Source organism: Haliaeetus albicilla, chromosome 10 (assembly GCF_947461875.1).
Source record: "Haliaeetus albicilla chromosome 10, bHalAlb1.1, whole genome shotgun sequence".
In the NCBI taxonomy this organism is placed as follows: domain Eukaryota; kingdom Metazoa; phylum Chordata; class Aves; order Accipitriformes; family Accipitridae; genus Haliaeetus; species Haliaeetus albicilla.
This window is the reverse complement of record NC_091492.1, coordinates 24,694,358-24,706,962: the sequence shown is the minus strand read 5'-3', so window position 1 is coordinate 24,706,962 and position 12,605 is coordinate 24,694,358. Positions and strand designations below refer to the sequence as shown.

Genomic DNA, 12,605 nt, shown 5'->3' with positions numbered 1-12,605 from the left:
ATAGAATTGATGGAACCCAACCTACCAATGCAAGCTCTGAAAGCTTTGCACAAGACAGCCAGGTGCTGGTGAGGGTGTCTCAAGCACACACGTACTCAGTAAATCCACTGGCCCAGATGCTCATCGTGAGAAAAGCAGTCACTTCACAGAAATCCCTCCACGGCTGCAGTTGATAGCCACTGGCTCCAAGTGTAAAAGGCAAGATGTGATCAGTCAGAGGCAACCTGAGCCAAAGACCCAGCTAACGGAGTCAACCAATTCTAAGCAAGCCTGGTACATTATAACCTATGAAACACCAGTTTCACAAACTAAAACTACGGTCACCAGGAAAGCTGCTGCTCAGTTGCTCGAAGCAGTGACTAGCAGTTCCCAGATATCAGGATGCTTAGCTCTGACTCAACATATTGATATCCAAAGCAGCGAGAACAACATTTTTCAACTACTCCAAAATAACAACAGAAGCAATGAACACATTCCTTTGAAACAATGTTAAGAGCAACAGGACAAACGTTCATTTTCATTTCGAAAGTGGTTTCTTCAAAAAAACAGATGTGCCACCAAAAGTCACAGTCGATCTTTCTCAGAGGGCAGGGTGGGTTTTGTAGAGTCACTGCTGCAAGAAGCAATATCCTTGTTCAGTTTCTGTTCCAGCCCTTTCTAGAATCAATCCCTGCTTGCCTTTAACACATGTTAAATCTAATTAAGGCCAGAAGAGATAAGCAGAAGCAGCGCAGAGAAATTACGGATCCTCATTTGTAACTGAATACAAATCTGCAAGCACAACCACAATTCAGCCAACAGTTTGACCCAGAATAGAATAGGCTGGAAGATCGCTAAGGGAATGTCATCTCGAGAGCCAGACTTCCAGCCCAGCTCTCCTGGGAAGGGCTCTGTTGCAACTACTGGCATCTCAATAGCGAAAAAGCGTCAGAAATAAAGTCACAGAAAATATTCAAAACTGTTATTTACAAGATGGGCCTGCCATAGCTATTAAATGCATTTTCATTGTACCACTTAGTCTACTCCAGCCAGATACTGTACAAAGAACAGCAAAAATGGTGGTTCATGCTGCAGAGAGTTTTAGCGTATGGTTGTATGACCCAGCACATTTTAGCATAGGAAGATTTAGTTTAAACTTAACCATTAATGAGCTCCCCAAAGGGCCAAGGAAGTTTAAAGCAGGTTTGATAACAGCTGCTAAGATAAACCAGTGTACTACTTTAACAAATACTTGCATTTCACTCACAACTGTAAGGCTCCGGTCTGAACAGCACACATGGCTTTGTATTTACAAAGTGTCCCAGGTACATTAAACAGATTTATTTTTTAAGTAGGTGGGGATTTTTTCTAGGTTGTTTGAACTTCCCATGCAATGCCAGCTCAGCACTGACATCCCCATGAGAACCTGCTCCAAGAGGCATTACAGAAATTAACTTACAAAAATGTAGAAAAGAATGTATCTTCCATTTTCAAGTGTTTGAAATCAGGCATTCATAAAAGTAAAGGTTTGAAGTGAAGCTGATCAATCATACATTCATCCAGCCAGCACTAAAGGTGTCCTAATAATCCAAGTTAACATGAAAACCTGTAAAGTAATGCAAGTAAGGCAAGCCACTTTTTTTTAATCCCTCCTCATATTTCCTCCCAGTTAGTGGATGCTATTCACTTTTCACTCCTAATCAAGAGATTTTAACATAAAACTTGCTTAAATTGGCACAACTGAAAGCTTTCAATCTAGCACTCTTCACAGTTCCAGTCTCTTTCCATTAAATAAGACCAGTAAGCAGTGTGGTGGTTCGCCTCACCCTCGGAAAGATGAGGTAGCAGAAAGGTTTTGCAGATTTATTTTTTCAGTAAGTTTATATGAAAACAGAGAAGTGCTTTACCCACCTCTCTCACAGGTTTCTGAGGTGACCTGCTTTGCCCATGCAGCATTTCGAGGAAGGGCAGAAGGCCCAGGACAGCACAACACTGAACACAAGCTGCAGTTTGAACACTTAAAATAAGTTCCAAGTTATTTTTGTGGTCAGTTTTCCCATCTTTTGCCACAGCCTGCTCAAGCTGCGAGGACATTCAGCACATTTGGGGGCATTATCCAGTATTCGCTGGAGCCCCGCAGTCCATTTTTCAACAGCAAGGAAAAGCGGACCCAGCTTCTAAAGAACAATTTTCACAAGTAATTTATTGTACTAATAAGAGCTATGTATATAATGCTTATGCAGACTGGAAGTATTCCTCCCCCCCCCCCCCATTTAAAAAGGCCAAGCTAATGTTGGTCAGTCTGCCTGTAGTTATAAATATTAAACACAGATGGTGAAAGTTCTTTTTCTTTTCCTTGCGAATTTGTTTAAAACTTTCCTTTTATGCAAAATACCATGCAACTCCAAAGACTACACTTACATAAACACTTTGCAATACACTAACAGTTAAAGCCACGAGTATCTTCCGTTCTCATTCACTGGATTCTTACCAAGCTGGCTCATAACATACATTTTCCATTTTTACCCCAAGCAACAGCATTATTTTTTTTTGCTTTACATTTAGCTACACATCCTTTGCCCGCCAAACTGCAAAACCTTGATCTAGCACTATGCTGGCAGGAGAAGAAGTGAACTTCCTGATCAAGCCCACAACACCACCAATACATATAACTTAAGATTTTACTACTTGGAATACTCTCACTGTTTTATGGCATATTGCTGTGAGCCAAAAGCGTATTTTGCTGCAGGATGGGATCACAAGTTTGACAGTTTCCATTTCAGATATGTTTTTATTAAGCTGAATCAGGAATTTTTTTTTCCAACACACCATCTCTTCTAATTACTGAAGAACTTCAGATCATTATGTGAAACCACAACCACGTATTTCCAGACACCAGTTCTGCACCCTTGCCTCAGAATCACCACAGACAAATGACCCAACAAGTTTTCTCAATATTTAAAGCCACAAAAGCTTCCTATATCCTTAGAATGAAAAAAAAAAATAATCATCCTTTAGGAGTTCCATTGAACAGTCCTCAATAAACCTGAACATGTCACACGACACAAGACCTCGCCAGCCTCAAGCCACAAGCAAGAATAGTTAGAAACCACAAGCCAAAAAAAAAAAAACCCAACCCCCAAAACACAGAAGCTCAAATTCTGATCTCAGTCACCACATTGTAAATCCATTACAACTTCACAGACACTGGATTATTCCAGATACATACTAATTTCAGAGCAATTTAGCCAGAAATCTGATAAAGCCTGGAAGATTCGACTTTATTCAGCAAGCATCAGATAACACCAACTTCCAGCTTCCTCCAAACAAGGAGTCACCCCTTGGTTATCAACCTGAGGGAGCAAAAGTTGAAAGAATATTTTGCTTTCTGCTGACAGACACTCACACCCTTGGTTATGCACCAGCTGTTCAGCTCAGCAGTTTAAAAAGAGACTGAGAAGAGATTTATAAAAATCCTTTTCAAAACAGCGCATCAGATTTTGTCTGTTGCTAATTAAGAAAACCTCAACGAAACATATAGCAAAAAAAGGGTCTAAAAACAACATAAACCATTAAGGACAATAAACGCAAGCTAGCCCTGCTACTGCTTGCTCCCTCCCGGGAGGGCGATGATGGAAACCAGACCCCAGCACCAGGTACACCAGGGCCCATGCCTGAGCCAACAACTGAAGCTGAGGGAGCAGAGACAAGCACAAACGTCTTCCTCCCCAACATAACAAGCTCACATACTATTTCCTTCTCCACTTCCAGCTCACCTTCTCTCCAAAATAGCCTGCCACTCAATGAAGTGCCTCCTTTAAAAGTTTCTGCCATCTGACAACTGCGCTGGTTCTCTGAACCCTCCCAGAGCACCCCAAGCCGGCTCCCTGAGCACCCTTTCCCCACAGTGACTCCCTCGTTTCTTCTCACGGGTGTCCCCCACCCCATCCCACCCTTCCACCATCCACAAGCCCCTCCTGACCCAGCCCTCTCAGCTCAGGCCCAAACCCTCCAACCTCCAGATAACACCCCCTGGCTCCTCTAAAGCTCCGCCCCCGACCAAACCTCCAACTTCATTAACCCAGCTCCTCGAAAGTCGCCAACCCCAGGTGACACCTTCCACCCAGCCCCACACTCCTACGGCCCAGCCCGGGCCTCCTCCGCAAGCTCTTTAGCCCAACCTGGCCCTTACTAACGGCACCACCAGCCCAGCCGCCCCGACCCAACCTCCCTCCACCGAGCGCTGCCTCCCTCAACGGCTCCTCAGCAGCCCCCTGCCCGCCTCAGGGCCTCCTCGGGTCCCCGGGACGCCCCAGGTCCGACCCCCCCCCCCAGCAACCCCTTCAGCCTCCCCATGACTCCCGTAGACCAGGCGCCCGCACCCTCCGCAGCGCAGCCCACCCGACCCAGACGCCCCAGCTCACCCGGGTTGGCGGCGGTAGCTGCCATGACCGGTGCGGGCGGGCAGGCAACCGCCTCCCTCCTCGCCGCCACTGCCAAGATGGCGGCACAGGAAAACCTTCTGTGGTGCCGCGCAGCCTAACCTGCCCGCCGGGAGGGGCGGGGCGGACACGAGGCACGGAGCTCCTATTGGTTCAGGCAAGGGGCGGGGGGCGGAGCGAATGCTCCCAATGGCACAGCCAGCAGGGTAGGGTGAGGGCGGCCATGCCCCTCCCCTAACCACGGGAGGGGGCGGGTCTCTGGAGGGGGCGTGGCTACGGCGGGGTGTGTGGGGAGGGATGCGCGCGTGGGGCGAGTTAAAGGTCGGGTGGGGTGACATCACGTGCTGGACGTTTGGGGTGTTTGGTTTTTTTTTTTTTTTTGTCGGAGGGCAAGAATCCTGCTGGGATTGGGACTGAGATTGGGTTTGGGATGGAGGCTGTGGTGGGGATTGGAAGTGGGGATTCAGACTGGGCATGGAACTGGAACTGGAACCCCAAAACTCAGCCTTTGCCAAAAAAAAAAATCACCAGAAAAACCACCCCGCGTCTGCCTGGGGGCACTCCCAGGGGTGGCAAAGCTTCGCCGTAAAATAATCCTCTTTCTCACGGTGATCCTTTTTCCTGTTGGGGGGGCAGAAATAAAGAAACCCGAGGGAGGAGCGGGATTTCTGTGGTGTTTAAACTGTTTCAGGGCTTGTTGCGAGGCTGTTTTGCAAGAGCCAAATGGGCGGCTCCGTTCAAAGCCCAAAGCGTCGCAGTTTCAAAGAGTTTTCCCCAGTTCAGTCGGAAATGAGCCAAGGACCAGCTCTAAATTATCTCGCAGGGTGGGGAGGACCTGGCTCCTGCTGCATTTTGGCGATAAATCCTTCTCAATGCTTCCCAGTTCACGCCATGCCCCCACCGGGCCCTGCAAGACCCATGAAGGGACCCTGGAGCCTTTACCCGCTGGGCAAAGGGGGAGCTGGAAATAGCAGGTGAGAATTTAATCCACCAGATTGTTTCTCCCCGTTACTGGGAGCATCTGAAAGGTGATGCCGCCGCATTCCTGCAGTATTCATGAAGTCCGGGTGACGGCAGGCACGGGGACAGCAAGGGAGCTGGGGACAGCGGGGCAGGGAGAGGGGCACAGCATCCGTTTGTCCGTCTGTCCACAGGGAGGTAAGGAGCTTCCCCGGTCGGCACACATGGGACAGGGCCGAGACCCGGGGGCTTCCCGCAGTCTCTGGGTGCTGCAGGACTTGGTCCTGTTGATTTATCTGCTGTCCTTGGCGTAGTTAGGGCTGTGGTCATTTGCTCCTGGAGCATATGTTAGCTTTATAAACACATTGAAAAAGAAAAAATCTATATAGGCATACGCCTATAAACACACAGCTCGGTCCACGTGGCTCTCCTGGCGCCACTCAACAAGCCTCTGCTTCTCCAACCTTGTACAAATCTAATTATCCGTCTGCTGCCACAAATATCTCTCTTCAGCAACGAGAAAACCCGCTTTTCCACCCCTGTTTGCTTACCAGCAGTTTTTCCTCCTGTCCTGCTTCTAACCCCAGCCAGCGTTCGTTTTGCTGGGGGTCAGCCAAGCCCTGGTGCACTCATTGCACCTAACACAGCAGGGAGTCTGGGGTCCTGTGGGGAAAAAAAAAACAACTTAATAGGGGTATTTTAACCTGCTTTTTCCTGGGAAAGGAGGAGGCTGGGCAGGGAAGGGAAGCTGGACGGGGTGGCAGGGTGAGACAGTGAAGATCCCTGTGGGGAGGGCCCCTGGGACAAGGATGGGAAGACACTGCCTGTCCCCCGCGCCGCAACCGACAGCCATGACAAGGAGTGGAGGGGTTTCAAGGCCACGATTTCCCCATTTTGGCTGCTTTTGACAGCCCCCTAGTACTTCCCCTGACCTGCGAACCACTGAGCCCCTGTGAATCCCACCCATCTCTGCTCCACAGGCATGCCAGTGGCAGCCAGGTGCTCAGGGCCATGCACCTGAGGGCCGCCTGCATGGAGAACGCCACCGTGCTGCCGGCGGTCGACGTGGACAAGGGCTTTGCCATGGCCTTTGTAGTGCTCATGTGCCTCTTCCTCCTGGCCATGATGGTGCGGTGCAGCAAGCTCATTGTGGATCCTTACAGCGCCATCCCTACCTCCACCTGGGAAGAGGAGCAGATCAACTGAGGACCCCCGAAACCCCCAGGGACCACAGCTCCCCAGCATACCCCACAGCCCTCCCTCACCACAGGGTGCTCCAGGGCAGCCCAGGGACCTCCAACAACCCCCGGTCCCCCAGCCCCCCCAGAACCACCCAGCACCCCAGGTCCCTCCAGCACTGTGGAGGACCCAGGACACCTAGAGCTCCCCATCGCCCCCCAGGACCCTCAGAGCTCTCCATCACCCCCAGGACCTCAGCCCTGCCCCCCCCCGGACCCTCAGAGCTCCCTATTTGTCCCCCAGCACCCCAGGGCTCCCCCCCAGGACCCTCAGAGCTCTCCATTGCCCCAGGCCCCCCCGAACCCTCAGAGCTCTCCATTGCCCCCCAGGGCCCCCCTCAGAGCTCTCCATTGCCCCCAGCACCTCAGCTCCCCCCCCCCCAGGACCCTCAGAGCTCTCAATCACCCCCCAGCACCCCAGAGCCCCACAGGACCCTCTGAGCTCCCTATCACCCCCCAGCACCCCAGAGTGCCCCAGGGCCCACCCAGGCCCCATCACCTCAGAGCCACCAGTTCCTCCAGGGCCCACTCATCCTCCCCGAGCACCCCATCACCTCTGGGTCCCCAGCACCCCTCGGGCCTACTCAGCCCCTCAGGCTCTACCTGGGCCCCCCAGGTCCCCCCCGGCTCTCCTATAGGTGGCAGCACTGCGCCTTTCCCGGGGGCTGCCCCTTTAAGGGCTCCCGGCTCACCCCCCCCTTTCGCGCATGCGCCTCGGCCAGCCCCGCGGAGTGGCGGTAGCGGCCCGTCCCTTGCGCATGCGCACTGCCGCGCATGCGCCGTCGTGCCGGCTGGTAGGGGAGAATCGGGCTCCTCGGGGGAATGGAGGCTGCTGAGACCGGAAGTAACGTTTGGCAGCTTCCGGTTTGGAGCACACACACGCACCCCCCCCTCCCCCTCCTTTTCTCCTCCTTCTCCCCAAGAACCGGGGTCGCGGCGAGCCCTGGGCCTCGGTGAGTGCGGCCTGCCCGAGGGGGGCTGTGAGGGAGGGGACCTGGGCTGTGAGGGACTGGGAGTTGGGGGGGGACAGCGGGGATGAGGGGGGCTGTGGGACAGGGGGAGAGTGGGGGGGGCTGTGAGGGGACGTGGGGGGTAAAGAGGGGTCTGTGGGGCAGGGGATCGTGGGGTGGGAGGTGTTGGGGGACTGCGTGGCGGTTTTGGGGTGAGGAGGGCGATGTGGGGCAGGAGGACGCGGGCAGGGAGGTGTGAGGGCGTGGGGGGAACACTGAGGTGAGGAGGGGGCTGTGGGGCAGGAGGAATTGGGGAGAGGACTTTGTGGGGGGGACGGTTGGGGTGAGAAGAGAGCGTGAGGAGGTCCCCACGCATAAGGTGTGGGGTTTGTTTTGAGGTGCAGGCGGCAGGGCTGTGGGCAGGGACTTCTGCAGGCCGAGGGGTTGATGGAAACTTGCAAATATAAGGGAGCTATAGGGTGTAAGAGAGAGCGTAAGAGCATTAGGAGTGGGGGACTGGAGAGGTTGATGGGGGTTTGGGGTTGCAGGGGGGCTGTGGTGGCACTGGGGTGGGGTGCTGACAGTGGCTGTTTGGGTGATAGGGGTGCGTTTGGCAGGGGGCGGGCAGTCACTGGGGTGGGAGTGCAGCTGGGAGATGTTGGTGGGCTGTGGGCTCTCTTTGCATCTGTAGGGCTGGAGGAAAGTGTGTGGGGTTGTGGCCGGGGGTGGCCTGGGTGCAGCTGGGAGAGAAATGTGGGCAGGGGGAGCTGAATGACGCTGGAGCAGGGTGATGGGAGAGAGGAGGGGGTTGTGGGACCAGGGCTGGCAGAGGAGCAGGAGGTGAGGGGGGAGCTGGAGACGAGGGTGTGCTTAGTACAGACAGGGAGCCTGAAGGGAGAGGCGAGAGCAGGGAGCACTGTGGGAAGGAGGAAGGTGTCTGTGAGTGGTGCTGACAGGGGATAGACTTCGAAGTCATGGAGACTGGATGCGTTATCACCACACCCAGCTCAAAGGGAGATGCAGGGTCTGCAGGCCTGGATAGAGGAAACAGCTGGGGCCGTCCTTGGGGCTGGTTGTTATAACGTTCCTTAAACACCACAGGCAGGGGAGGACAGGAGCTCTTCTGGGCTGCTGCCGAAGATGAAGTTGTCGGACAGATTGGGAGAGGCATCGGCATGGTTCTCCTCCCAGGCAAGGCAGAGGGTTAGGAACTGCTCCGCAGATTTTGCGGAGGAAATGGCACTGAGGTGGTGAAGCGTAAGGCTCCGGCGTTCAGTGGGTTTGGAGAGTCTGTGCAGAGATCGGAGGAGATGTCAGGAATCCCTGGTTGTCCTGGAATCAGTTTGCTTGCACTTCGGATATTTTTGGCTCCTTGTGATGTTATCTTAACAACATATATAATGTTTTCTTCCTGACTAGCTTTCAAAAAATTGAGCTTACGTTCTTGCGAGTGCTGTGCCTCAGGTGATGGGGTACAGCAATAGGGTTTCACCGGCCTTTTCTCACCTCTTTGTGGTGTCAGGTACAGCAGAAATGGATTCCCAGGAGATCAAAGAGCTGCAGCAAGAAGTGATGGAGGAGCTGGGAATCTCCATGGAGGAGCTCCAGGATATTATCGACAAAGAGCTGGAGAAGTTTGAGTGCGTGAAGCAGAGGAAACAGCAGCTGGAGGAGCTGGAAAAGTGTGTGAAACAGAAGGAAGAAGAGGTGGCTCGCGTTGACCGGCTCTTTGATGACGCTTCAAGGTGGGTGCGCTTGGAATCGCAGCCACGTGTCAGAGTTGGGCCTCAGAGCAGAGGAGGGGGAGATCATTTGATGAGTGCTGCCCATTTCCCTTCAGTGTAGACTGACGCTATGATTCTGCATCGGTTCATTTGTGTGTGGTTATTGAGGGATAATTAAAATTACTCCCCTGTGGCTTTAAATCCTTCATGTGAATACTCTTCCCTCACCTCATCATGGTTGTATTTAATTAGCGGCTCCCCAGCGGTTGATTCCTATTTCTTTCTGCAGTATTGTGGGATGTACAGCTGGGCTCACCTTGTCTTTTCCTGTTTCTTCCCTTCTACTTTTTTTCCTCAGAGCCATTGATAAATGCGAGATATTGGTGAAGGATCTGTACTCCAAGCTGGGCCTCCAGTACCGTGAGAGCAGTTCTGAGGATGAGGACTTGGCTGCCAAGCCCATGGAAGTGATTGAGATCCCGGATGAGGACGACGATGATGTCATGAGTATCGATTCAGGCTGGAAGCACAGTTCAGTATCTCATTGCACCACATGGTACTGAGGGGAGGGATGGAGATCTGAGCGTGTGCTGGAGGAGCATAGGAATGAGAGGGATCAGAATAAGGATATTGTAAAGTTGGCCATAAGTCACGCTGGTCCGTAAGCAGGAGAGGATCAGGTAGGAAATGCCGTTAGCTCGTGAAGAACATCGCCGCTTGCATGGTCTGCCAGGGCCCCTAACTATTGTGTGGCTCCTGGAGTCCCAAAGTGGGACTTCTCCGTTTTGCCACCTGCCTGACTGTTGTCCCCATTAAATGCTGCCCCTGCAGGGAAGCTGCCTGTGCAGCGTGTTGTGCATCTAGAAAGGGTGGCTTAGTAAAAGCCTGGCTTGAGCGGATTTCTTGACAGGGACAGAGGAGGCTTTTGAATGGATGCTTTTATCTGTTCCCTCGTCTTTCGGTGACTTAACTAGGATGGGTTTTTTCCTTCCCAAGATGTTTTAAACCACTTTTTTTCTCTTTAATCACAGGCGATAGTAGTCCCAGAATTGCAAAGGATCAGACTCTGGTGAGTTGGAAAACACCTGACTATAGTGTGCTTCTGAAGCAGGGTTTTACTGGAACGCTTAGGGCAGCATTGTATTTGGCGCAAAAAAGAAACAGTTCTTCATATTTTCTTTCTCTTTCCTCCCCTTCAGCTGCGGGAGGCCATGGCTGCAATGAGAAAGTCTGCCCAGGATGTTCAGAAATTTATGGATGCCGTGAACAAGAAAACAAATGCCCAGGATGCACAAAAAGGTCAGATTATGAGAGCTTCCTGGGGATGACTGACATGGGCTGGCACCTGTGTGTGCCCTTACCTTGGTCCTGTCTGCATCTTATACCCGGTGGTTTTCTTTCTGAAAAAGAAAATAACTATTCTGTTTCCCTGCTGGAAAGACCCATTAGGATATATTGACTCCAAATCCCTATTTTTCTTAAGCCCTTTCCAAAAGCAGATAAAAGTGGTGCAGTTTCCATACCATGAAAGCTTTTTAATGTTGTTTAAACCTCACTTGCTGGTTACTCCATCCAGTAAAACTGAGGCACTTAAGCTGACTGAGGTAAAGGAAAGCAAGAACACCTCCTATCTCAGGTCCGACACATTCTTCCAATTGTGTACGTAGGAGAGGGAGCCTTTGGGCAATTTCTAACTTACGTTTTATTGTTGTTCCTTGGGTAGATGCACAAACCCCTCAGGAAGCTCCTGGTACCGTGCAGCCCATTGGCCCTGCAGCAGCTGGGAGTGATCTCAGCAATGACGGTGATCTGAGTGTTGGCATGAGGATCCTGGGCAAGAAAAGAACCAAAACGTGGCACAAAGGAACTCTAATTGCAATCCAGACCGTTGGTATGTCCCATGCTTGATGCTGTGACTCAGTGCTTGTGGCTTTCACTGAGCTTTGGGTGGGTAACATTGATCAGGCTTAGAGCAGGTCCCCTCCCGTGTCAGAGCACCTAGTGTCACCTGGAAAGAGTTGTGAAAGCAACACATCTCCACTATAATATTTCACCTTCCAAACTAATTTCTGAAAGGCTTTCAAATGAGTTCTGAACTTGGATCAGAATGGTGTAGGATATCGGACTTCTTGTATGAAATCACCTGGCTTGATTTATCTTGCCCTGTTGAAATGTCTTTCAGGTGCTGGAAAGAAGTACAAAGTGAAATTTGATAATAAAGGGAAGAGTTTGCTTTCTGGCAATCACATCGCTTATGACTATCACCCCTCGCCTGAGAAACACTATGTTGGCAGCAGGGTTGTGGCAAAATACAAAGATGGGAATCAGGTTTGGCTGTATGCTGGCATTGTGGCTGAAACCCCAAACGTGAAGAATAAAGACAGGTATTAATTCTCTATAGTCATGTACCCCTCTTTTATTTTTTTTCTCTTTGTTTGTTTTGGTTTTAGGAAAAAAAGAAAAGAAAAAAGGTATATTGGTGTATTTGGTATTGTGGGACCTAAATTCTTTTTTGCCCTTTCCAGGGACATAGCTCTGAATGTTGTTTCTTTGGTCTTTCTTATCTCTGAAAGCTCTGGGTGGAGCTTCCATTCTATTACTCATGTCCCTGAGTCAGAAATTATATCTGGTAATTCATTCAAATTATCACACAAATGTAAGTCTGCACTGCTCAAGGCATAAAAAATAGTGTTAGGAAATATGAGCCCTAGAAGCATTTAGGGCTAGCAGTGTTGCCAAAGCACTTAAGGAGAAGAACAGCAGGTCTAAAGCAGCCTTTTCAGTCACATATAAATAAGGGGCAGGGCTGCTTCGATGTTGTGGTTTCGGCTTGTGATCTTTCTGGGAAGATTCATAAAGGGGTATAATCACCCTGTTTGTTTCAAATGTGGATCTGCCGTAAATGCCTAATTGCATCAAGTTCTATCTGATACACGTTTAGTAACTGAAAATGAACTGCATTTATTACTCGTATTGCAAATTTACTCCTCCTGGCTAGGCTGGCTGTAATGCTGATCTCTCAAAATGCAACCTTTATATGGCTCCATATCCTGAAGTTGTTATTCAGAGGCACGCAGTGCTAAGCAGGTGCCGTATCCAGCCTTGTGCGCATCCCCTTCTGAGCTCCCGGCCCCCACAGGCACTGGGACTTTCTCCTGTCTGCAGGTGGAGCCCTGGAGGTGTCCCACAGCTCCCTCCCTGTGCTGCTGTTCAAGTCACAGTGTGCAGCTTCTACTACTGCTTTGTCCCAAAGGTTCCAAAAAGATCTTTTCTAGCAGAGATTAGGAGCAATTAAAAACTGTCTTTTCTCTT

The 12,605-nt window shown here is 51.0% G+C and overlaps 2 protein-coding genes across 13 annotated transcripts in view; one reads left to right on the top strand and one right to left on the bottom strand.

The window, feature by feature from the left end:
• ARNT (aryl hydrocarbon receptor nuclear translocator) overlaps nucleotides 1-4,550 on the bottom strand; it is a 28,732-nt gene extending 24,182 nt beyond the window's left edge. For all 12 annotated transcript variants that reach the window (XM_069794195.1, XM_069794197.1, XM_069794196.1 and 9 more), the window contains exon 1: nucleotides 4,404-4,550. In XM_069794195.1, the coding sequence (XP_069650296.1) occupies nucleotides 4,404-4,428 (25 nt within the window). In that variant the 5' untranslated portion in view covers nucleotides 4,429-4,550. The remainder of the gene's footprint in view (nucleotides 1-4,403) is intronic.
• A 2,853-nt stretch (nucleotides 4,551-7,403) lies between these two features.
• The window catches only part of SETDB1 (SET domain bifurcated histone lysine methyltransferase 1), a 17,872-nt gene continuing 12,670 nt past the window's right edge, over nucleotides 7,404-12,605 (top strand). The window contains 7 exon segments of the mRNA XM_069795495.1: nucleotides 7,404-7,572; nucleotides 9,092-9,314; nucleotides 9,652-9,824; nucleotides 10,325-10,362; nucleotides 10,493-10,592; nucleotides 11,017-11,184; nucleotides 11,476-11,681. Coding sequence (XP_069651596.1) covers nucleotides 9,103-9,314; nucleotides 9,652-9,824; nucleotides 10,325-10,362; nucleotides 10,493-10,592; nucleotides 11,017-11,184; nucleotides 11,476-11,681 — 897 coding nt within the window. The 5' untranslated portion in view covers nucleotides 7,404-7,572; nucleotides 9,092-9,102.